Genomic DNA, 25,689 nt, shown 5'->3' with positions numbered 1-25,689 from the left:
TAAAATGGTGCAGCCATTATAGAAAAAAGTAGGAGGAATTCTTCAAGAAATTAAAAATAGAATTACCAGATGATTCAGTAATCACACTTTTAGATACATATATCCAAAAGAAACCAAAGTGATATATCAGACATCACATGTCCATGTCCATGACGGCTTTCACATTAGCCAGAAGGTGGAAGCAACCTCAATTGCCATCCACAGAGGAATAGGTAAAGAACATGTAGTATGTACATGTAATGGAATATTATACAACTTTCAAAAAAGATAATTTTTCTTACATATACTACCACATGAATGAATTATGATGACATTGTTAGTGAAATAAACCAAGTCACAGGAACAAATATGTATGGTTCCTTTCATATAAAGTATCTAAAGTAGAAAGTATAGCACAGAAGGTAGAAATGGGGTTGCCAAGAGCTGGGGAGGGAAAATCCATGGGTATAGAGTTTCAGTGTAGCCAGATGAAAAAGTTCTTGAGATCTGTTGCACAATAATGTATATAGTTAATACTAAACAGTGTATTTAAAAAGGATTAAGATGATACATTTAATGTTATGTGCTTTTTTAACCTAATAATTTTAAAAAGAGGTAGCAATAAAAAAGAGTCTCTGGAAAGACTCAGACAAATTGCTTCTTAAAAAAACATGCTACCAAATTAGGTATGGGCAAAACAACTATAAAAGATTGAGGGTGGCCAGGCATGGTGGCACACCTGTAATTCCAGCAGCTCAGGAGGCTGAGGCAGGAGGATTGCAAGTTGGAGACCAGCCTTGGCAACTTAGCAAGACCCTAAGCAAATAAGCAAGCCCTTGTCTCAAAAAATTAAAAGGGGCAGGGGATATAGCTCAGTGGTTAAGCACCCCTGGGTTCAGTCCCCAGTACCCAAAAAAAAGAAAAGACTGAGGGTGGAAGTAGATTACAAAAACATGAAGAATTCTGTACTTCATTGACTTAACGATTTTTAAGTTCTTCCTCCACTTAAAAAAAATCAAACCTGGAAGTTGTAGAGAAGACAACAACATAGGTTTTGTCTGTGCGAGAAAGTGGTAAGACACCCTGGGCTCTAGACCCAAGTTCAAAGGAAAGGCTTGGGTCAGTGTCAAGAAATTGGTGAATAAATGTGCGTGTGTATGGTTTTAGGTGGCAATAAATGTCTGAGAGACATGGCCTTGATTTTACTTGCATGTTCTTCTAATTGATCAACTGGCAGTCCTTTGGCCTGAAGATGAAGCTCAGTGGTAGAGGCATTCATGGGACCCTGGATTAGTCCCCAGCACCACACACGCACGCGCACACACACACGCACACACAGCCCCTAAGTAATCTGACTCCAAAGTCTTTGCACGTTGAAGATCACTGTATCAGCCTCGGTGCCTGATATTCCAGACATTCAGTAAGTATTTGTTGAAAAGCTAGAAAGATGAATAAGAATTAGAAACTACCTTTAGGAAATTCATGGTCTGAGGAGACAGAGTCATGTGAATAATTGATTACTATATAAAAGTGAGATTATATAAGTTCACCGACAGCACAGAGGGAGTGGTGAGCCCTATCCAAGGAGTCAAGAAAGGGTTCGCAAAGGAGATGCAGACCCAGATGCTTAAATTTTTAAACAAAAAGATATTTACCAGGTAAGGAGGGGGCAAGGTTTTAAGCAGAAGGAAGAGTGTTGGCAAAGTTAAAGAGGGAAATCCTGGTAAGACAGGTCCAGAGAAATACAGGTGGCTCTTTACTTCTGAAGGTGAAAGTCAAAGGGCAGGTAGCTTGTAAAGTTCTCATCAGGGAGTTTGGACTCTAGCAATATTTGGGGAGCCACTGGAAAAGCCTAGTCTGAAAAGTGCATAACTGTGTTTGTGTTTTAGATCTCTGGCAGCAGGGGAAGGGGGAGGACACGCTGGAAAACCAAGTGTTCTGCATTAGTCCAGATTAAAAAAAAAAAAGTCAAGGCCTCCAATTGTGACAGCAAAAGACAGAATCAATTTACAAAAGACTTAAGGCTGGGCACGGTGACAAATGCCTATTACCTCCCTACTTGGGAGGCTGAGGTAGGAGGATCACGTGAACCCCAGAATTTGAGGCCAACCTGGGTAACATAGTAAAACCACATCTGAAAAGTAAACAAATGAAACAAAAATATTTTAAAGGGAACTGATAGGACTTTATCACTGGATGTGGAGCATGGTGGCCAAATTGGAACCAGGTGTCTGAGTGGACACTGGTATACTCAACCACCATGGATAACGCCAGTGAAAGAGAAGAACAGTGAGTTCAATTTTAGACTCACAGTTGCGTTTCCTAAAGACCCTCAAGTGGAGCCGTTGGGCATCAGCTCAATTACTGGCCTGGAGCTCAAGGGAGAGCTTGGGGTGGGAAGCCTCTGTGTGCATGAGGAATGGGAGGCAGCAGCGGGTGCACAGAAGGGCCGAGTCAGAACCCTGGAGGCCACAGTGTCAGAGGTACCTGGAGAAGAGGACCCAGTGAGAAGGAGCTTCCGAAGGGGTGAGGGAAGATCCTGGAGGGAGTGGAATCAGAGAGGTGAGGAAAGCATTCAAGCAGGTTTGCGGATGACCAGTTGTCTCTCACGCCACAGAAAGACCAAGTCGGTGAGCAGTGTGCAGCCGTGTGACCCTGGAAGTTTGCATGAATCCAAGCCCAGATTTTAGTGGACTGAAGTACCAGTGAGAGAAATCAAAATGGACACTATACCTGGAAACTGCCAAGTTTGAAGAGAGGGCTAAGAGGCACTGGGGGGTGGGGGCGGGGTTGGAACTAGGGTAAGTTGGCTGTTTAGTAAGAAAGACCCTTGAGCTGAGTAAGCAGGGCATAGGTGTTTGCTCCTGCGGGGCGGGAGGTGTCTCCTCCTTCCTTCCTCGCTTTGGGGCCTATCCTGAGCCCCATAGATTGTTTTCATCAAAGCTTGCCAGTTAATCCTGCAGAGGAAACTTAAGGAATAGGCCTTTCCAAGGACATGTTTGCTTAGAAAACAAGAGATCACCCAGGAATCCCAACCACTGCTCCTTTCTTTCACCAGAAAGCTAAGCAAATCTCTATTCCTCAAACCCACCCCTGCCCTGGCCTTTGCCTCTGCCTACAAAAATCGAGCCCATGCTTTTTCCCACAGATAAAAGTTGTCACCCACCTTGAAAACCTCTTCTGCCTTGGTTAACTAATTGTCAGCTCCTAGTGAAGTCAGGCCAGTGAAGAGTAAGAAAGAGGCTGGAGCTGAGATCTGGGTGCCATCCTCATCACAGAGCTGAGTCACACCTGGCCCAGTTGCGTTAGGGGGTTGGCTGAGATCACTGTGGTCCCTTCTGGTGGTATGACAGCTTGGCGTTCTATACATGCAGACATGAGGCTCAGCTGCAGGACTTCCTGGACAATGGCAAGTCCAGGTCCTATGGAGTAGCCATCAGTTTAACCTCAAATACAAGAACTCAGGGCAAAATAATGATCAGCTTCCTGCTGACTCTTGAGGTTTTTTTCCTGCCTCCTCTAGCCTCTCGCTATCCCACCTTTTGCCTTCCAGAAATCATAAGTAGCAAGCTAGAAGATGTGTTGAAGTAAGGAGGAAATTTAGAATCCAACCATTTTCTACCCTTGTGATTTTGGACAGGTGAGTCCGTGACTCCAAGTCTCAGTTTGCTCATCTGTGAAATGGGATTGGAAATGCCTACCCCATAGTGATGTAGGTTATTCTATAAAACTATGCATATGAAGTGCCTTGCACAGAACTTGGTATGCGAGGTCCCTGTTTATTCCTGGGGCCTGAAGACTTATGATAGGAGACCACAATACTTGCAATTTCTATAAATCTGTGTTGGACTACGTCAACCTGGAATAAAATCTCTTTGTATTAATTTTGCAGGAAATGAAACAGAATTTTCCTTTTGTGCATTCCTGATTGTTTTGTCCAGTAGTGGCCCTCTTCCTCCCTCCCTCCCTCTAGAGCAGGAACTACATTTTACATTCCTTTCAACTGGTACAATTGCAATGCAGTGATTCCCAAGGCAATAGAATAACTGTCTCTTGCCAGCTCTATTTTTTTCTTTCTTTCTTCTACTTTTTTTCCCCTTGACAACAAAAAGCTTCTTTTTTCCCTCCAAGAAAAGAAGCGACATCACCCTGTCAATGTTAAATTCTGGCAGAAATGGAGCCACTAAAATAGAAAGAGAAAAAAAATATTTTGGCAACAGCCAGGAATAAAAAGTTGCATAGCATTTACTGGGTGGTATGTATTTCAGGGTTGCGGGTATTCTGTATTATTGGCAATGATTGTCTCTGTGGTTCATGCTTATTTCTAAAACAATTCTCTTTGGTACACATGGTGGATTGATTGTACTGATCCCCAGGTTTTTTTTTTAAAGAATCTTTCCCTTTGCCCTGTCACTTGTCAGTTCCCCTCACTAAAGACACAGAGTCTGTCAACTCATCTCTTGCATTTGAGCTTGGCCAGGTGACTTCTTTGGCCTGAGGTTGTTAGTGGTCATAATGTAAGTAGAAGCTTCAAAAAGTGGTGATGTGGCCGGGCGCAGTGGCACATTATTATAATCTCAGTGACTGGGGAGGTGGAGGCAAGAGGATCATGAGTTCAAAGCCAGTCTCAGCAACTTAGTGAGGCCCTGTCTCAAGATATAAAATAAAAAAGGGCTGAGGATGTGACTTGGCACCCCTAAGTTAAATCCCCAGCAACAAAAGCAAACGAAAAAGCACTGAAGTGTTTTCACTAATTCTTTTGGATCCCTGACTTTACCATGAAGATGTACAAAGGCCAGACAGCTGGAGGGATGTGAGACACATGGCAGAGAGCTAATTTGTCCCAGCCAAGGCCTTCCTGGGACCATACTCCTCCTGTGCATGAGCAAACTCACCCACTTTAACAGAACCTAGCTGACCCACAGGCTTGTCAATAAAAATAAGTGTTTGCTGCTAGAAGCACCAAAGCCTTGTGGTTGGTTGCTACCCAGCAGTCACTGATACAGTGCATTTGCCTAAAACATGGGTGTGTAGAAGTGACCCACGACTTATCTAACTCAAACAGTGAACAAGATTCTTGCACTTCAAGTCCCATTGATACTGTAGAGAGTCCCTTTCGAATCTTCTTCTAAGCAAACGGTCCTTCAAAGTTTGTCTATGTAGACCCTCCACATCCCTGCCTCTGCCGCTCTGCACTCTGTCTCCTTCCTAGGATGTTCTTTCCTCTCCTCCCTACCTATCTGAATCCTACCAGATCTCCAAAGACCTACCTAAAACCAGACTTTTCTGAATGCTCTTGTGTGGCTGCTCCCCACCTCCACAGCCTGTTCGGGGATTTCTGGCCTGAACCCTGAATTGGCTACAGGACACATGCCATCTTATATAGCTACTGTTGCTTATCTACAGTTGTTTATTAAACTAGATTCCAAGTTCCGGAGGGCAGGGCCCTTCCTACACTTCCATCCTCCAAGTCTTGCCCAGAACTGTAGGAAAATGCAGAGCCTTTCTCTAAAGACTTTAACATGTGTAGGTTAACTGATATTAAGGGCCAAGGGTTAACTATCATTCCTAAGGAACAGAAGCAGAAGGACGGAGGGGTAGCTTGGTGGGTGGGTGTGTAGATAGATGGCAGAAGGAATGAGTGAATGAAGTTAGAGGTTCCTGGACCTAAGTGTGTAGATTGTTACCCTACTCCACCATAACTCCCACTGGGAAATAAATTTTACCTTAAAATACCACCTTTGCCCTGAAGGTTTTCTTGATCTTCCATTCTCCCCAAATTGGATAGCCCCTCTCCCTCCCTTGGAGGTCCATATCTCTTTGTCTGTCTCCTAGGGGGCTTCACCTAATTCCCCTGTGTGACAATCAGCCATGTTCTTCTTTCCTCTTCACCTCCACCAGACTCCTCCATCCCAAATAAATTCACTGATATAAGAGGCTCTACTTTAATAATGGATGGATCTCTAGCACTTTAGCTTCTGAGGGGTGCTCAGTAAGTATTTGATTCTTTCCTCTATCCCTCTGTCTTTATTTTAAACGTCCTAATTCAGGCCCTCATCGTTGCTCATACAAACAGTTGCAAAAATCTTATAACTGGCCTTCTTGCTTATCACCTTGCCTCCTTCCCTCACCTTCAACCAGTTAGCAATATGCAAGTATGGAATTCCATTTTAAAAGAAAATCTGACCAGACAATACTCTTAACCCCCCCCCCACACACACACACACTTTTTCAAGATAAAAGCTCTTGGGTCTGGCATACAAAGGCCACTAAGCTCTGCCCCAGCCAACCTATATAGACTCTCTCCTTTCACCCCAGCCTCACACATCCATCTCCTTCAAGTGAAGGACACAGTCTGTGTGTCACCACCCAAACTGGACAGTCTTTCCCCAACTGTCCCTTGCCCGGCTTCCTCCCTGGTTGTCTCCTTTAATCCAGCTTCATCCATCTGACCTTCCCTCCCACTCACCAACTTCCCACCCCTTTAGGGGTCATGGTGATTGTCACCGCATTGCATTGTGATATCTGATGAAGGGGGAGCTTTCTGAGAATAAAAGCTTGGTTGCGAACATCTGTCTTTGTATGTGCAAATCCTACCTCAGCACTCAGAACGCAGAAGGACTGAAAAGTCACTGACTGACGGGCTTGCTAGGTGGATGGATGGCTAGAGAAGGGATCTGCCTGAATCTGTGGACCAAAACAGACTACTTTGTTACTGACCTATCTAAATCTTGGCTTGCCCAGAGCGTAGAGGCTGAGGGTAATGTCCTCAGCAAGTACATCCCCATGTGATCTTGCCATCTAAGGACTAGAGTAGGATACATTGTCCTGGGTTCAGCGCCATTGGTGACATGTGAGTCATCTTGAGTGCCCTATCCATATGGGGCAGATGAAGACTCTTTAAATGTCTATGATGGTGATGATGATAACCAATGTTTGTTGAGCACTTACTATGTGCTAGATGTTGTTCCACATGCTTTAAACCATTAGCTCATTCAGCTCTCACAGCCATCTTATGGGGTACGTGAGTATCCCCTTATCACATATGAGGGTTAGAAAAGGTGAAAGAACTTTTCTAAGGTCACACACCTACTAAAAGTAGAATCCATCTGCAATCCCAGGCAACCTGACCCTAGAGCTTATCATCTTTTCACTTCATCTGACCCCAAGTTCATGTTTTCTCAGGGCCCTTCTCTTGTTTCCTCTCTCAAGATGGGAGAAGAGGTAAAGGTCAAGAAGAGAACATTTCTGGTTGCTTTTTTTTAATCCAATTTACTTAAATTCTCTCGTCATTACCAAATGATACCAAAGAATGAGTCCCATCTTACTTTTATCCATGGATGTTAATTAACCATGAAAATAACTCATTTTTTTATACCCAACTTTAAGTGATTAGCAGAGAACCATATAAGATAACCAGCTTGCTTTCTGCAAGCCATTTCTGTTTCTCCGTGGGCTGAAAAACCACACTATCGCTTCCTCTTTACCTTTGCAGGGAGAGCGTTACAGTTGTCACTCAGCTTCTGAGCAACTTCGCTGACGCCGTTGCGAGAGGTCTGGTCCAAATGGCACCCATCCTCTATGTGGCTCCTTTCTTTCTCTTTCTGAGTAAGTTTCATAATTCTGTGTGTTTCTATTGTCACAGGAGCTAGTCAACTGGAGACTATTGGGCAATGGAGCAATTCTGTCTTTACAGGAAAAGCTGTGCCACCTACTTCTGCTGTTGGCAATACTTTGGACTGGCTGGTAACAGCTCTTGGCTTCCCTAGACATCTTGAGTTACAGGGAGTTGCGATGCTTGGTTGAGTCCCACGCCCCTGATCCTGTTGCTTTTTACATTTGTCTATGTTGCCAGAGCTGCCAGTTTGGCATGGCCCTGGCCCTCCTTCTTCTTCCTGAACTGGACATCCCAAGAGGGACTGAGAACTTTGCTCCCCAGGCTGAGAGGAGAACTTAAAGCTTGCCTGAAGTTCAGAGTTTGATTAGATAAATGTGCCTTGGGCATAGGGCTGGGTGAAAGGAAAGGTTATGAGAGCAAAGCTAAAAGAAGGTTCTGGACTAAAGTGGGTATTCACTACTGAGAGACTGAGAAGCGGACAGGAAGAGCCACTTGGCTCTGCCCAAAGCCATGTGGAGGGTCTTATCTGGACCAGGAACATCTATTTGTACATGTTAGAAAAGGGTGGAGGAAAGGGAATTTGGAGGTAGAGGAGAGAATCAGATGAATTGGGCAGGGAATCAAATAGTTTCAGACCGAGTAGAGCAGGAAGCAGGTGCTTCTTGTGCTCTAGGTATCTTTAGCATTTGGTGATGCTTATAGACCCATCTCAGAATTAACTTTAAATACATAAAATGCATAGGATTGTATAGGAAATCAGCTATATTGGAATAGAGTTATCAAAATATCTTAATAAGCTGTGATGTAGTGATTAATTTGTTTCTTTATGTACCACATAATAAGATTTAGAGATAGAGCTATTAACTACCAAACTTCAGAGAAGTGATGACTAAGTATAATATTTTAAGTTGACTGCCACAACTGTAATGTGATACGTGAATATCTGTGATTTGTTGTCTACATTCATAACTGAAGGAAATACTAAATTTTCATTACAGACTAAATAAAGATGTAGGGTTTTTTTTTTTTTTCACCCTAGTTTATGGACCTTTTTATTGTAATAAGAACTTTTGCTTTGGGGAGACTTGGATGAAATTAGTACAGGGAACTGAATGGCAGGAAACTGAAGCACACCGTAATCAGTGTAACCAAGGTAGTAGCAAAAAAATTAAGAGTGCAGCATTTGGCACAAAAGAGTTGCTCAGTAAACATTGGTTTAATTGAACTAGGTTGATGTCTCAAGAGATACACTGGAGAGGACGGACCAGACCTGGGGCCTGAGGGGAGAGAGGCAATCTGCAGGGGAATTTACTAGGACCACATGCTGGGCAATCAATGTCTGCCAGATTGCTGTGGCAGGTGTTGATGGATAGGTGCCTGCTGGGATCATTCAGGGGCTGGAATGTTTCTTTTTGTCCTGTTGAGTTGTCTGACTCTGATTCTCAAGTCTATGTGCTTGGTATGTTTGGACTGTATGTTTGCTTTGCGTAAAGGGGGAAACTGGGTTTACATTGTGCAATAATTCAGAGAATTGCAAATTCTCTCACACACACACCCTGTGTTGCTGCTGTTGTTACTGCTTTGGGGGTATTTATTTATTTATTTATTTTTGTAAGCAGACTAGAATATCTAGGGGAAAGAAAGCAGCAATCAAGATTCAAAATGGGGAAAACTGGAAACTTTTCCTTAACCTACTTAAACAGTTACCTAAACTGGGCTATATATTTATTTCTTCTATTCTGACTCCTGGTGAGCACTAGTTTTGTATAGAACCACAGTTTTTAATGTGAAGAGTGCTTAAATCAGGAAGTAACGTGAAAAAGTTTGGGAAGTCTGTTATTTGTTATTGCAAAAAAAAAAAAAGGGAAATGAAAGAAATCAATTAAATGATGATGAATCAATCAGTTATGAAGTTTAGCAAATGTAAACTTTGTCCCTATTATTTTGTGTGTGTTTGTGGTGGTGGGGATCTAACCCCAGGGCTTGGCACATTTAAATATGCACTGTATCACTGAGCAACACTGTCAGCTCCTACATTTATTTATTTTTTCCAATAAATATGAAGACTGACTCACAGTTTAGAATATGGTGCTAGGTAAAGTTAGCGTAATAATGGGTAAATGCATCCTTGGACTTAGCATTTCCCCTCACCCTGACCAAATGCCTTACAAATAAAGGGCATTAACAGGAGAAGGCTTTGGAGAGGAGCTGTTTTTGTTGACTGAGATTGTATTCATAGAAGAAAAAGAAAATATGCCACTTACTTATGGATGGGAGCAGTCTCAGTCTCCAAGCACATAGGAGTTTTTATATGCATAAAAAAAGAGAAGTTGCTTGGTATGTTGGCTGTTCCCTAGGTAGGTTTTGTATAAAGTGAAATTATTTGAGATTGCTGTATTTTTTGGTATCAAAAATAGTTGAATAATGGGCCATTTTGTATTTTTCAAACTAATAGTTTCCATTCAAATAATACTGAAATGGCAATTTTGACAATTCCAGGGACATGTTTTAAAGAAAACCAATACCATCGAGGGATTCTTATTGTTTCAAAAGCAAGACTCTTGAGGTAGCATGTCAGTGCCAGGCTCTGAGTTCATCAGAAAATAACCGGAGCTACTGTGCAAAGGGACCTAATCCTCTGTCCATTTAAAGAGAAAGCAATGGTTCATCCCTCCGAGGCATTTCACTGTCAGGAGGAAGGGAGCTGCGTCCTTGAAATAGCCACAGAGTATGCGTTCATAATAAGGTGCTTCAGTGTGTGATCCCAACGCACAGCCATTGGAATTGATCTCTGACAGTCATTCCTTTTCACCTCAAAAATACCTGAGCTGTGCTGGGGCTTGGGCCCAGTGATGGAGTATGTACCCAGCATACATGAGGCTCCTGGTGTGATCCCCAACCTCCTTGCTCCATGCCCACACAAAACCTATGAAACCTTCAGTTTCTTTCACTTGACTGAGAAGGTAGTACATCTTAGTCTGTTCCGACTGCAATACCAAAATTAATATTAACTGACTGGCTTGTCTAACAACCAGTTATTTCTCATGGTTCTGGAGGCTGTGAAGTCCCAGGTCAAGGCACTAGCGGATCTAGAGTCTGATGAGGCCCATTCCCTCCTCGTTAGACGGCATTCTGACTGTGTCCTCACTTGGAACTCTCCAAGTTCTTGTATAAGGGCACCAATCTCATTCAGAGCCCTCGTTCCTCTCTCAAAGACCCCCACCTCCTGATTAACCCCAATGTATGAATCTTGGAGAACACAAACATTCAGGTCACAGCACAATCATGTTCTTGACCCCAGCCTCCACTCAGGCCTCACTCCGATATTGTCTCCTCTGATTCCATCCATCTCCACCCCTCTAGGGCTGCCCCCACCCATCAACAAGCAAAGGTGCCCACATCCACTCCACCCAACAACACTTTCTAGATAACCTTCCAGTCCTCTCTTTCCTTTCTCTGTGAAACATCTTGAAGCCTTTTACACCTCCCCTGGAAACCTGCTGATTCTGCTTTACTGAAATCTCTTACAACGATCTCCATGGCACGCTCATCAACTGACTGAAAGGAGCCTCTTCTGCCTTTAGTGACCCCAACCTTCCCTCAGCCTTCCTTGGTGCTGACAAGCCCTTTCCTCTTGGAATGCTCTGTAGCCCTTGCTCTCTGAGCCGTGTGTCCTGGCCGCCCTCCCTCCTCCATAGCTCTTCCCCCTGAAGGTTCTGGTCCTCATCCCATCTTCTAAAGAGAGACTCTCCAGGATTCTGTCTTCAATCCTCTTCCTTATATTCCATAACATTTCTCAATACTTACATGGAACTGACCTCATCTTCGTCTACTGCCCGGAACTCTCTCTAGTTACAAACAGGATTTGTAGGAGGCAGTGAGAAACAATGGACACAGCCACGATTGGCATTTGCAGTCTAGGTTCAAATCTGACTCAAACACTTATGATTTTTTTTCCCACAACAACTTTTTAAAAATGTATTTCCTAGATGAAGGATAAACTCCTTAGTCTTATTATTCAAGTTCCTCCAAAATATAACCTGATCAATTTTTCCAGTCATAATTCCATGGTTCTTCCACTCATATTCTATAATATAACCAAAGTAGACCATCAAAATTAGTTTTTTTAAATCCCCACTTTTTGTCTGTTCTTGCTTATGCTGGCTCATCTTCTGGAATATTTTACCCCTATGATCTTTTTCACTTATGATTTTTGACATTATCAAATATGGGAACATCACAGAGTTTTGGAAAGGATTAAATGACAAATATTTTCAATGGTTTGAGTAGACTTTAAAGTAAAATACATATACATTCACACATATAATCAAATATTATTTCCAAATGTTTGCTGGATATCCTTCTTATTTATTCCATGGTGCTCAAATTTTGAATTTCCAAAATTAAATGCATTATCTTCTCCCTTACCCTTGAACATACAACAGTCACAACAGTAACGCTTCTTGATGTCTTTATTTCTGTGGAGTGCCATTGTTCTTTGAATTTGAGTTCTTCTTACTTCCCATCCCTGTACTATCCCTGCTATTTCTAAGCATCCCCCAAACTGAAAACTCTGCACATTTCATCTCCATACTAGCTCTTAAGTTATAGTTAGTCCCTTTCTTTTCATCCCTGCGCCTTTGTCACCTCTGCTGGGCTCTAACTTCCATCATCCTCCACATGACTAACAGGTTAATTTTTCTGAGACTCTAAACACTTTCAGTGGATGCCCCATTGCCTCACGAATCAAGTCTAGACTTTAAAACATGATAGTTGATTCCTTCATGCTCTGGATCCAAAATTCCTAGTGAGTCTTACCTGCTATTAACCTTCATATAACTCTCCCCCCTACAGCTGAGTGCTCCTTATTTTCTGAAAAAGTCTTTTGATTCCTACTTATCATCTTGTCATGAACTCTCTTTCACTTAAAAAAGCCCTATCTCCCCACTCATCAGTATTTCCAATTCTCCAAAGTCATTTCTAATGCCATCTCTTCCATAAGCATCACCTATTCCCCACCCTGAAAAATGTAATCTGCTTTCTTCAAAATCTCAGTCCTTTTATTTCTATCTTTCTCAGAGAGATGACTTCCACCTTACTTGACTAGATTACACAGTCTAGAAGTCAGAGACTGTTCCAAACTCATCTTCATTTCTTAGACTCTCAGGCATCAGAAATACTATAAGTGGTTAAATATTTATCGAATTGGCAAAGAAAGCAATAGAAAATGAAGGGCTGGTTTTCACAATAAAGTTTTTCAAAGGTGGTACTCAATTCACTGATAAGCAATAGAAAATGTTGTTGGACAGGTATTGCCCAGACACCAAAATAACACCATTTCCAGAAACATGCCCTTATATAAACAGGCTAGCAGTATCTCAAAACCCACAATAAAAAAAAAAAAAAAAAAAAAAACACTTTATGGTAAACATATAAGGAAAGGTTAATAAGACATAAATATATAGTTTAACAAAATAAAAAGTAAAACCCGTGTAATCACAACCTAGGTCCAGAAATAGAACACTGTCAGGACTCTGGAAGCCCCTGCCTCCTGCTCTGCTCCCCTTCAACTCACAGTCCTTCCCCTGCACAATCGCTTCCTGACTCTCATGATAACCACCTCCTAGTTTCTCTTAAAAACCCTTATGCATCACTGAAAAATACGATGTGGTTTTGCCTGCTTTTAAACTTCACAACAAACAATAGAATCAGTCTGTATGCAGCAAAAGGATTCAAAAGTATCTTGCATCTTTAATTAAATACAGTCATCCATGTTATGTCAAATAGCTGTCATTCATTAATTTTTATTTCTGTGTAATATTCCATTTTATGAGTGTGCCACGTGTGTCCATTCTGTGGATGGCCATGAGGGTTGTGCCTTTGCTTGAGGCTATAAAGAACAGTGTGGGTATAAATATTCTCTTACATGTGGCCTAGTGAAGAGAGCACACATTTCACTAAGATGACATTGCTAAAAATGTTTTAAATGGCCTCTAAAAGTTTAACTTTTTGGTAAGTGATAATTTAACTTCTTCTAAAGTGGTCTAACTCCTATTTCTAGGTATTTACAAAAAGTACAATAAAAATATATCACATTAATGGAATTCATGAATAAATTAGTGTATTTTCAATGATTACTGACCCTGTGCATGGTTAGTTGCCTGGTAGCGTGTTGGTTAGCTTGTTCACCAGTTTTAGATTGAGCACACACATGTGCAGGTTTTAGTTGACTGTCAGGTGAGCACCTTTACTTTCTGCCCTTTTTATGTTTTATAGGTCCCTTCTATCCCTTAGAATTGCTTTCATTTCATCTAATTCCCATACTGCCATTTCATGGGCTCTGTAATGTCATTTTTTCTTCCTTCACTTTTTTCCCCCACCATAGTCTCCTTTACCCTTTGTCCTTGTGGAGGCACAAAATTCAGCTGATCCTCTGCTTCTTGTGAATTCTATTCTTTTTAAGAACTCTATTCTGGGCTGGGGATGTGGCTCAGTGGTAGAGCACTTACCTAGCATGCACAAGGCCCTAGGTTTGATCCCCAGCATGGGAAGAAAAAAAAAAAAATCCTCTATACCTCTATTCTGTTAACTCCACGCTACCAGCCATTGCTCCCTTTTGGACCCTTCTGTGCTTTCAACCCTGTCTTTCCCCATCCACTGAACCCTGACCCTAGTGAAAGATCTAGCCCACTCTGGTGGCATCTTTGTCGTTGGTCTTTGTTCTTTCTGAAATACAAAATGAATAGTTCTTTAATATTAATCATTAATAAAACATACTGTATGATTTCTGAAAAATGCTGGATTTAAATTTTTTTTCCTAACAAAAATGTTACTATTTAATCCTGTTTTTTCCTTCAGACCTAATATCTGAAATTTGTTTCAGTAGAAAACATTCCATAGTGGTCCCAGTTGAAAACTGTTAGTGAGAAAAGAACTAAAGTAAATTCTGATCCCAAATCACACTGGATTTTATAGTCATCCATTATGAAGCTTTTCAGTAAAACTACAGTTACTCTCCAAGAACTTAAAACAAAACAAAACAAAACAAAAACCCTCCTGCAGTGTGGAAAAGAAGAGCTTTTGCCATTCACCTTTCATGCTAATTTTAGCCCACCTTGCTTCAGATCTGACTAAGAACTACAAATATTTCCAACCAACCAATAAATTATTGCCATGGCAGAGCCACAGACTTAGTCTCTCCAACAACCACTTCTGTGGGAATAGCAAGTAACCCTGGAATTTGAGGTTTGAGGAAGTACATGCTGACTTTTCCTATAAAATAATGTAAAAGTCAATTATCATACATTGTATTTACTTTAAAATGAGTGCACTTAGAGAAGCTGATTTTTAAAACGGATGTGGCCATGTTACATGGCTAAAGCTAAACTATTTTTTTTTCTAGTACCAGGGATTGAAACCTGGGGTGCTTAACCACTGAGCAACATCCCCAGTCCTTTTTTTATTTTTTTATTTTGAGACAGGGTCTCACTAAGTTGTTTAGGGTCTCAATACATTACTGATGCTGGCTTTGAACTTGTGATCCTCGTACCTCAGCCTTCCAAATTGCTGAGATTATAGGTGTGCCACACCACACCCAGCAAAGCTAAAACTTTCTGAAGATTCTAGAAATTACTATGGAAGTTAAAGTTATAAAAGAACAATTAACTCATTAAGCCATTCTGCTGCTGCTCAGCCTGAAGAAGGTGGTGAACATTCAAGTTGATTATTGCTAATAACCTGAGATCTCATTTACCAGAATTGTAATAAAGAGAACTACATAATGTGGTACATTGGGAACCAGAGCACTAATCTATTTTTATTCCCCTTTCTTTCTCCTACTTGCAAGCTAAGCTCAGCATCGGCCAGAGGGAAGTAACAGTTCAAAAAGGACCCCTGTATAGAGCTGCGGGCTACCCGGTCAGCATTGGCTGCAACGTAACTGGCCATCAGGGACCTTCCCTGCAGCATTTCCAGTGGTCTGTTTACCTGCCGAGCGCCCCAACCAGGGAAGTCCAGATCATTAGCACCAAGGATGACACCTTCTCTTATGCAATGTATGCGCAGCGGGTACAAAACAAGGACATCTACGTGGAGAGATTGCAGGACAACGCAGTCCTATTGCACATCTCAAAGCTCCAGATGAAGGACGCTGGAGAGTATGAGTGTCACACTCCCAACACGGATGGGAAATACTATGGAAGTTACAGTGCAAAGACTAAGCTAACCGGTAAGCTGCTTGTCCACTTCTGCTAGCCAGCCCCTCAGAAGCCAGTCTTCGCCACCACCATGCCTTGCAATGTGACAGACTTTAGTTTGTTCTGTTTTCTTTGGGGAAAAAGAGCCTCTAACCCCAGATATTTTGGTAATTTGTTTCAAGTACAAAACTGTTGTTCTTGAAAACCAACAATTCCTTTTTCCCAGTCATCCATGCCAAGGCCTTCCGGAAACCTCATTAGTAGGTATCCATGGGTTGGTAACAGCAATAGTAGTCCACAAATCTTTGAGGGTCCCCCACCCCATGTCATCTTCTCTTGGAGATAGAATAGCAAATTGGTAAGAGATCTGGTAGTAATATCACAGGTGATCAGTTGTTAACTTTGAAAGGATTATTCCCAACTTATCATTCTCCAACATCTTGACCTATGAGGAGAGGATCCTTGCAATAACCATTTTGTGCTTTTGCCTGAAAGATCCAGCACCTTTGCAGCTTAGCCAACTCCTACATGTATTTCAGAAGCCAGTTTAGCTATTACCTCTTCCGTGGCATTGTCTAGACTGCCTCAGCCAGTGCTCCCGCTGTTGTTCCCCTCCATGTTCTATTCACACTACTGGGTTTTCTTGGAAAGTTACCTTTATTTATTTATTTTTTAATTTTAATAGATATATGCCTAGCTATATTTAGCTAAATAGTTAAGTCACTGGTGTTTTTTCTCATTTGTTCTAATCAGCTATACATGACAGTAGAACGTATTTTGACATACATACATGGAGTATAACTTCTCATTCTTCTGGTTGTACATGATGTAGAGTTACACTGGTCATGTAATCATATATGCACATAGGATAGTAATGTCTGATTCATTCTACTGTCTTTCCTATTCCCATTTCCCCTCCCTTCCCTTTATTCCCCTCTTCTAATCCCAAGTACTTCTATTTTTCCCTCCCCCCAGCCCCTTATTGTGAATTAGCATCCGCATATCAGAGGGAAACATTCTGCCTTTGGTTTTCTGGGATTGGCTTATTTCACTTAGCATGAGTCTCCAGTTCCATCCATTTACCACCAAATGCCATCATTTCATTCTTCTTTATGACTGAGTAATATTCCATTGTGTATATATACCACATTTTCCTTATTCATTCACCTGTTTCAGGGCTTCTAGGTTGGTTCCATAGTTTAGCTATTGTCACCACTGTTTTTAGCACTCACCTAGTTACGAGGTAACTGGCAACGGGTATGTACCTTTCCTACCACACTCTGAGCTTCTGGAGAAGAGAATGATCATCTCAGCTCCTACCACAGTGGATAGATAGCATTGAGTAGATGCTCAACCATATTAATTGACTCAGTCTAAGTGTTGCTTTCACATAAGCTGGGCTGTGTGATTTCATTTGAGGAAGAAGAAAATGGTAGGGTAGTAGGATAGTTACAAAAACTTAGGTAAGAATTACATTTTAGCTCTGAATGATAACTTAAAGCAGATATTTCAGAATTTTTATTTCATAAGAAGTAGGTTAAGACCTCAGGAAAAGAAGTGTGCCCAAGTTCATGTAGTTAGATGGACAGTCAGCGTCAAAATCTAGGTCTGGTAGCTCCCCGTGTTTTTCACCTAAAAGTTTTCCGTGTGGAGTAGATAAATTGGTTACAGCCTGTGCTAATGACACAAATCCAGGGTCCTTACAGCATTGAGACATCTACTTTGCCAATTCCATAGACAACAGAAATGCCAATGTTCCCATTGGCAATAGGGAAAGCATTAGCTAGTAGAAAGCCAACCCGGAAGATGTACCATCTTACCTAAGGAGGCTAAATGGACAAGTATGGGTCAGTCAGTTATCATCATTCCTTGGTTTCTAGTCATTCCAGATACCCTCTCTGCCACCATGAGTTCCCAGACTCTCAGTAAGGAAGAAGGTGAGCCATTAGAACTTACCTGTGAGGCATCCAAAGCCACAGCTCAACATACTCATCTGTCCATCACCTGGTACCTGATGCAGGAAGGAGGAGGGAGCCAAGCCACCAGCATTATTTCTCTCTCCAGAGATTTTATATTGACCCCTGGGCCTTTTTATGCAAAGAGGTTTGCAGCTGGTGATGTGCGGTTTGACAAGCTTGGGGCTGCCACCTTTAGACTGTCCATAGGCCGTCTCCAGCCCTCAGATCAAGGCAAGCTGTTCTGTGAAGCAGCTGAGTGGATCCAGGACCCAGATGAAACCTGGACTTTCATCACGAAAAAGGAGACAGATCAAACAACTCTGATGATCCAGCCAGTGGGTAATTATCATCTCAGGAAATCTATGAATTCACTAGTAGTGAGTATTTACGGGACATCTTTCTATTTTTTTTTTAATCTTATGTTGACTATAAATAACTTAGCTAGAAAATTTGAATCAGTTTTGTTTTTTTAATCTAGGCAGCATAACTAAAAGGAAGGATGCTCGTTTTGACTTTGTTCACAGGTGATTCTGTGTGGGAAAAGACATGTTAAATGGTTTGATTGAGCCAGAAGTGGTGGCACTGTAATCCCAGCAACTTGGGAGACTCCGGCAAAAGGATCACAAGTTGAGGCCAACCTGAGCAACTTAGTGAGACCCTGTCTCAAACTGAAAAATAAAAAGGGCTGGAATGTAGCTCAATGGTAGCATGCCCTGTGTTCAATCTCTAGTACCACACACCCCACCCCCCAAAAAAAACCCCACAAAAGTTAGATTGATTCCACAAGACAGCCATGGTTTCAGTACCATTTTTGCCAGCCACTTTGTAAGCATGTTATCTACATCATTAAATTTAGTCCTATGAACCACCCTATAACGCAAGTAGTCAACTCTCTTTTTAAAAAATACCTGAAACTCTTGCTATGCTTCCCTGAGCTCACCCATCTGGTCAATGTGTGTGTGTGTGTGTGTGTGTGTGTGTGTGTAGGTGGTGCTGGCATTCAAAGGCAAAGCAGTCTTTCTCCAAAACCCACTAACCACAACAGCTGGGCCTCAGTGGGGTTCCAGTTTCCAACAGGAGACCTTGTCTTGGTCAGTGCTGGAATTTCCTTCCACTTGAACCCCATTCCATGTTGGAATGGCATTACACTTCATGATCCATTGACATTTTTTGTCAAAGTAGGCAGAAGAAACCTTGTCTGTTTTCTGGTCTCTCTACATAGGCTTTGATCCAATAGAAGGAAGTTGCTAAAACCATATATATCCATTGCTAAAAGTAATGATCCAATGGTGGGTCATTGAAATTTTCTTTCTTTTTAAAAAGCATATTATTCTGTTCCATTATAAAATGGTCCTGTTGGCCTCAGGTAACTCAGTGAGTCCTGTGGAACCATATCATCTGTACTTTTAGGAAAATTCCAGTGGAAATTCCAGACCAAAAAAAAAGAGTAAGAAATAAGATCTGGGGTGTAACTCAGTGGTATTGTACATTCTTAGCATGCATGAGACCCTGGGTTCAATCCCCAGTACCCAAATGAAAAGAGAAAGAAATCATAATTTATAGTAATCCAATATATCAAAACTATTTTATTTTTAAATTTAAAACACATATTAACTATATATTTTATATCCCTGTGCATACTTCTGGTTTCCTAGGATTGCATTCAGAAAATCACATGTGCCCTTCTTTCTGACTTAAGAAATAGTCTTGAGCGTGTTTTACTCTAGAGATTTTGGCGGGGTGGTTGTGGGGAGCTTACCTGACACTACAGAGCGGAACTACCACGTAAAATACAGTGTCTGTGGTGTCTGTACTGGGGGTCTCATCTCCCTCTGGTTCTGAAAGGACAGATGAAGTGGGCTTTCTAAATACCTGCCTTTTTTTGTTACCAGGGAGAGATTTTAAAGTCAGCATTACAACTGAGAGCCCATCTGCCAAAGGGAAGCCCTTGGAACTGGTCTGCCTGGTGGTGGGCAGTGGCCGGGACCCACAGCTCCAGGGCCTGTGGTTCCTCAATGGGACTGAAATTGCCAGCATTGATGCCAGTGGAGTCCTGGGCCTGAGGATGGACTACAGAAACAGAGCAAGTCAAGGACAGCTCCAGGTTTCCAAGATAAACCCTAAGGCTTTCTCTCTCAAGATCTTCTCTGCGGGCCCAGAGGATGAAGGCGACTACAGGTGCGCAGTAGCAGAGGTGGTGAGAACTCAGACGGGTTCCTGGCAGGTGCTTCAGAGGGAGCAGTCGCCAGTCAGCCACGTGCAGCTGAGGGAGCCAGCAGGTATGTGACGTCAGACCCCTTCAGACCCCTCCTCCATGGACATGGTGGAGGTCTTCCTTCAGAGTTGGGTGCCAACTCTGGAGGTGAAGCGGTGTGAAGAAAAGTCCACAGGAAATCTTTGGATCCCATTTTGGAGTCATGAAGTGGGGCGTGACTATGGACACACTTCTTTGTTTCTCTAAATCTCAGGTTCTTCCTCTGTAAAATGATGGTGCACAATTACATGGTCACGTTCCTTCTTGCTGCTTTAGATTCTTTGATTCTTTTTATTTTTCATTTGTTCTTTTTTCTTCGACAGTACTGGAGAGTCAGCCCAGGATCTCATGCATGCTAGGCAAGCGCTCTCCCACTGAGTTACATTCCCAGGCCTTTTTAAATTTTATTTTTAAACAGAGTCTTACTAAGTTGCCCAAGTTGGCCTTGAGCTTGCGATCCTCCTGCCTCAGTCTCCCAAGTAGGTAGGATTATAAATGTGCACCACTATGCCTGATTTGTTAGTTCTAATTTCTATAATTGAGTTTTTCTTGAAGCAGAGAATGCCTGTATTAATGAAGCCTCTGTCTTTTTGTGTACATGTATGTGTGCATGCTTGCACATGTGTGTGGGTGTGTGTGTGAGAGAGAGAGATGAGTAGGTTAAGAGTAAAGGGCTACACTCTGCCCCTCTTTCTTGGGAATAAATAACCACATTAGCTGACCTCGAGTCTGGGTTTATATCTTTCAGAGGCCTTCTTTCGTTCCCTGTTACGTTCACCTGCTCTGGGGAATCATACTTACTCATAATTCTGACTCACAGTGAGAAATGAAGAGGCAATTGAGGGCAGCAGTCTCCGTTCCCTGCCCTTTAGGGTGACATCGTGAGATGTCTGTTCAAATGGTTCTGAGTGTCCGGGCATGTGAAACAGGGAAAGCCACTGCCATTGATGTGATACGGTTTGTCCTGCAAACCAAAGGTTCATGTGCTGGATGTTTTGCCCCCAGCGTGGCAATGTTGAAGTGTTGGAATCATGGGGGTCACCCTGGTGAAAGCATGAGTGTGATTTTGGGAGAGTGGACTGTTATAAAGTGAGGCCGTCCCATCCACTCCCCGCTTCTACATGCCTTTCTGCTTCTCTGCTGGGTTCTGATGCAGCCAGAGGGCCCTTGCCAGGATGCCAGCACCATGCTGAGTGGACTCTCCAATTACCAGAATTGTGAGCCCAATAAATCTATTTACTTTCTAAGTCACCCAGCCTCAGGTATCTTTTTTTAATGCAATACAAAACAGACTAAGAGAGCCACTCAGCTTGCTTTTGCTTTGTGAAGTTTGGGTGACCTTAAGAATGTTTGAATAATTGGTGCTCTTTGTGTGGAGTAAAACCAGACAAATTCACAACTGATATTAGGATTCTCTGGGCGAGTGTTAAATTCAAAGCCTATAAAGAATAATTGCCCAAAAGCAAAAGAAAAAAAATTTTTTTAAATTTAATAAAAAAATGAAACGAAAGATAAAGCTATTCTTGTTGCACTTGCTCATTAGAGGCACTTCTAAAGATAGATAAATTTCCCTTTTGTGTTCTTCTCCATCTCCCCACTGGCTAGGAATGAAGATGCACAAACTTTGGTCTGGAGTGGTAGGCCAGGAAATGCGTTGGTGTTAGTTTTCACTTTAAACATTTGGTCTAACTTTCTAGGATTCAGAAAAACAATGTAGGCAGGTTTATATATTTACACAGAGCTAAATCTCTGCTTTGTGTTTCTCAACCTTCCTGGAACACATCAGCAACCTTTCTTAAACCCAGTATGTGAGAATTTGTGCCAAAGAGAGCCGAAGGTGTGCTTCGTGGTATGCAGCTCATAATCCTATCGGTAGGGTTATCTTCCAAAGCTAAAAATAATTCTTTGCATAGGCTGGAGTCCAAGCTGGGCCTAATGTGTAGCGATAGGAAAACTTATTAGCATATTTATTAAGGATCTTATTTAACATTCTGTTTTGAAAGTCAAACCATTGTTTGAAGTATGAGCAGAGTTTTATCATCCTATGAATATTTTAAACAGAAGGGGGCATCCACTATCACTGTGAATGTGTAACTTACATACACTTAGTAAATTTATTTCTTCTTACTATGAGGCAGTAATGACCACAATGAATTGTGGAAACCTAATTTTTTTAAAAAAAGGATGCTAGTTTAAACTAGTCACAGTGGTTATGTTAAAGTGGTGAGATTATGAGTAATAATTTCCCCTCTAATTTCTAAACTTTGTGAGTCATTGAGTCATTTTTATAAGAAAAACAATTTAAAGCATAAGCATGCCTCCAATACCCAAAATTTAGAAGGTTTCACATTTTTTAAACCTATTTAGGGACATTAACCTTTTTTTGCCTTTATAATTTATGCATGTGTGTACATAAAACAGCTAAAGACTGAAGTCCTTCCTCCACAGGGAAGAGCAATTTGCAAATTCATTTAGTTCCTCTTTAGATGTCTAATGCTAATTCTATTTTGTTTTTCTTTTTTGCTTTGAACTCCTGCTTTTGCCAGTGCCTCACATTAAACACTAAAGCGAATAGCTAACCTTTACCGAGTACTTTCCCTAGCCAGCCGGCCTCAGCCCTCTGTGCGTGCCCTTTGCTCAGTCTTTTCAAGATGCAATAAGGTGGGTGCTGTTATTACCCCATTCTTAACGGAAAGAAAACTAAAGCTCAGAGAGGTCAAGTGTGTTGCCCAGTATAATTCTGACTCCAGGGGTCTTGGCCTTAAACTTAGTGCTGGTTGTGTAGGACGCAGGAGCTTCTGACGTATCTCTGCATTGCCCACAAAGCAACCAGGACGAGACCTTGCACAATAAGCAATTGTTGAATGCAAGTCTGCATTTCTATATAACTTGAATTTCCCATTGGGGAGCTGGCCTTACTTTTGTTGTCTTACACCACAGATTAGACACAAGCAGGCTCTCCATTTGCAATAGATAGATAGAGTCAGATAAATGATATATGTGTATATGCATATCAATTTTCCCCAAGTAATTATTTTTATGGTAGTATTATGAGCAGAGATCTAATTAACAATATTTTTGTCCTGTGTAAGACACATACTAAACTAATTAGGACTGATTAGGGAAGGATACATAGCAAGAGGAAGATCATTTTGAATTCTGAAGGCCTAAATTCTAAAAAACTAAAAATTTAAATTAGCACAACTTCATTACTTTCAGGCTCATACACCCATCCTAATTAATCTAACAAAATATTATTGAATGTTTGCCCAACTACCTATTCTTCTTTAAGGCTGATTTAACAAAATAATTTTTTAAATAAGTGCAAATTATAAATTATTTAAGTGTAAGTAGTTTCTCCTGATAGTCTTCTGCTGATTTGTTTTTACTCTTTAAAGTTTAGCAGACCTTTTTCCTGAAAGTGGTGCAGGAAGGAATAGTCCAATCTGATTTGTCACAAGCTAGCCAAGTCCTCAGTAGTGAGATTTCACTGCATCTTGGAAAATTTTTTGTTTACTTGACACAATTTTTTCTTCTCAAATCTGTAATCCACAGCAAGAAGTGTGGTTGTGTCTACCAGGCAGCAAGTCGTGTGGGAAGGAGAGGCGCTTGCCCTTCTCTGCAAGGCAGATGGGGCCGAGAGTCCTCTGTCTGTGAGCTGGTGGCACATGCCACAGGACCAGACCCAGTCCAAGTTTGTGGCTGGGATGGGGCAGGACGGCACCGTGCAGTTGGGTGTCTCCTCTGGGGACTCCAGTTACCATGGCAACGTAAGGCTGGAGAAGATGGACTGGGCCACCTTCCAGCTGGAGATCACCTCCAGCACTGTCGCAGACAGCGGTGTGTATGAGTGCAGAGTGTCTGAGGGGACCAGGAACCGGGCCAGAGATCAGCACTGGAATCACAGGATTTCAGTCACTGTCAAATCTCTAAGTAAGTGCCAAAGAAATCCTTTTTCTGAACTTGCATGTCAGTCCCTTCATCCTGAGGTGCAATTTGGTTGTGTATCATTCTGAATCCCCCAGGAATGCAATGTGTACCCCATGAACACAGAGCACAGTCTCTGGCTACTAGGTCTGTCAATTAAGTTCTAAAATTTATTCATCTTTTGGATGATTATCCTAGAGTGCAACTTATAAGTTGTCGTCCAAGGTTAAAAACAAAATCCTATGAATTAGAGTCGACCTGTGGAGCAAACCCAAACCCTGCACTTTCTGGTGTATGACAGCTGCAGCCCTGGCATAGGGAGTCTCTTCTTGCATAGGCAAGAGAGGCTGACACTTCCCCCAGGAGCAGGGTGAGGGGATGGGAGGAAGGAGGTCAGACCACAGGGGCCCAAGTGCTCCACCCCCTCAGCAGCAGCTGTCTAAGTGGCAGACTGGAGAAACACTGCCTATTTGTTGTCACTGCTGAGAACAGTCATAGGTCAGCTTGAGAAAACTAGATCAGACTTCAGTTCAGACTGTACTGTGAATCAACTTCTCCCGCCAAAGACATAGCACTCCGAATGGATGGGTGCATAGTCCAATGTGAAGACAGGCACGGGAGAAGCTTGAAAGATCTGCTCTTTGATTTGGTAAACATGTTAGAAATTGTGTTTCACTTTTCTGTCTGCAGACTCAAGTTTACAAGTTAATCTGATGAGCCGTCAGCCACAAGTGAAGTTAGGAGGCACCTTCAACCTGTCCTGCCTAGTGGGAACTGGCTACTCTGACCTCAGGCTGCCTCTCACTGTGAGATGGCAGTTCCAGCCAGATAGGTCTCAAGTCTTTCATCAGCTAATTCTAGTTACCCATGATGGCATTATCAAATGGGGAGATTTCCTATCCCAGTTCCAAAAGAAGACGAAGGTTTCACACTCTTCATTTCGTTCTCAACTCCTAGTCCATGATGCCACTGAGGAAGAGACAGGAAGGTATCAGTGTGAAGTGGAAGTTTATGACAGAAATTCCCTACACACAAATAGCCCAGCCAGGGCTTCTGCTATCTCTCACCCATTGAGGATAGAGGTCACTTTACCAGGTAAGTGCCACTTGAAATTAATCCCTGCTTTAAAAAATTCCTCTCATTTTAGGTAAGTCGGAGAAATATACATAAAAGTACCCTGTCCCCATATTTGTACCGTATAAGTAAGAACCATATGATGAGAGCTATCCTGGATGATATTAGGTTAATATGCATGGGTGGCCATTTTGGTTGTTGAAACATTGAACTACTTCCACACCAGCTGATAATTCCTGCTCTGGGCCTTTTCCCCATTTGCCCATAAATTCCCACCACCCAGGAACTACAGGTTACTGCCTGCCGCAGCAGGAACCTGGAGGGTTATGCTGCAGAGGACAGGCAATCTTTTTGATAGTCACTGCCCATGCTCTATCAGTTATTAAATGTTTGGAATGTCTTTCCTAGTGGTAGGGACCATGTAAATTACATTATAATACACTGATCTGGGCTGGGCTGTAGCTCAGTGGTAGAGCACTAGTCTAGCATGTGTGAGACTCTGGGTTCAACCTCCAGCACTGGAAAAACAACAACACTGGTCTACTTCTTTTTAACATATTAATGTATGAGTCAAAGAATTTATGATTACAGCGAAATATTAATCTGCCTCGTCAATTGGTAGTAGAGCATAGTGGTTAAAAGTGAGACATAACCTAGACAAAATTCTGGTAGGTTGTGTATCTT

General features: G+C 42.0%; 1 protein-coding gene across 2 annotated transcripts in view; it reads left to right on the top strand.

Moving 5' to 3' along the window:
- Window positions 1-7,498: 7,498 nt before the first annotated feature.
- Cd101 (CD101 molecule) overlaps window positions 7,499-25,689 on the top strand; it is a 34,823-nt gene continuing 16,632 nt past the window's right edge. For both annotated transcript variants that reach the window (XM_047531869.1, XM_047531819.1), the window contains exons 1-6: window positions 7,499-7,587; window positions 15,444-15,824; window positions 17,673-18,089; window positions 19,643-20,029; window positions 23,560-23,937; window positions 24,622-25,026. In XM_047531869.1, the coding sequence (XP_047387825.1) occupies window positions 7,545-7,587; window positions 15,444-15,824; window positions 17,673-18,089; window positions 19,643-20,029; window positions 23,560-23,937; window positions 24,622-25,026 (2,011 nt within the window). In that variant the 5' untranslated portion in view covers window positions 7,499-7,544. The remainder of the gene's footprint in view (window positions 7,588-15,443; window positions 15,825-17,672; window positions 18,090-19,642; window positions 20,030-23,559; window positions 23,938-24,621; window positions 25,027-25,689) is intronic.

This window comes from Sciurus carolinensis, chromosome 1 (genome assembly GCF_902686445.1).
Source record: "Sciurus carolinensis chromosome 1, mSciCar1.2, whole genome shotgun sequence".
Taxonomy (NCBI): domain Eukaryota; kingdom Metazoa; phylum Chordata; class Mammalia; order Rodentia; family Sciuridae; genus Sciurus; species Sciurus carolinensis.
This window is presented reverse-complemented; position numbering and strand designations above follow the sequence as displayed.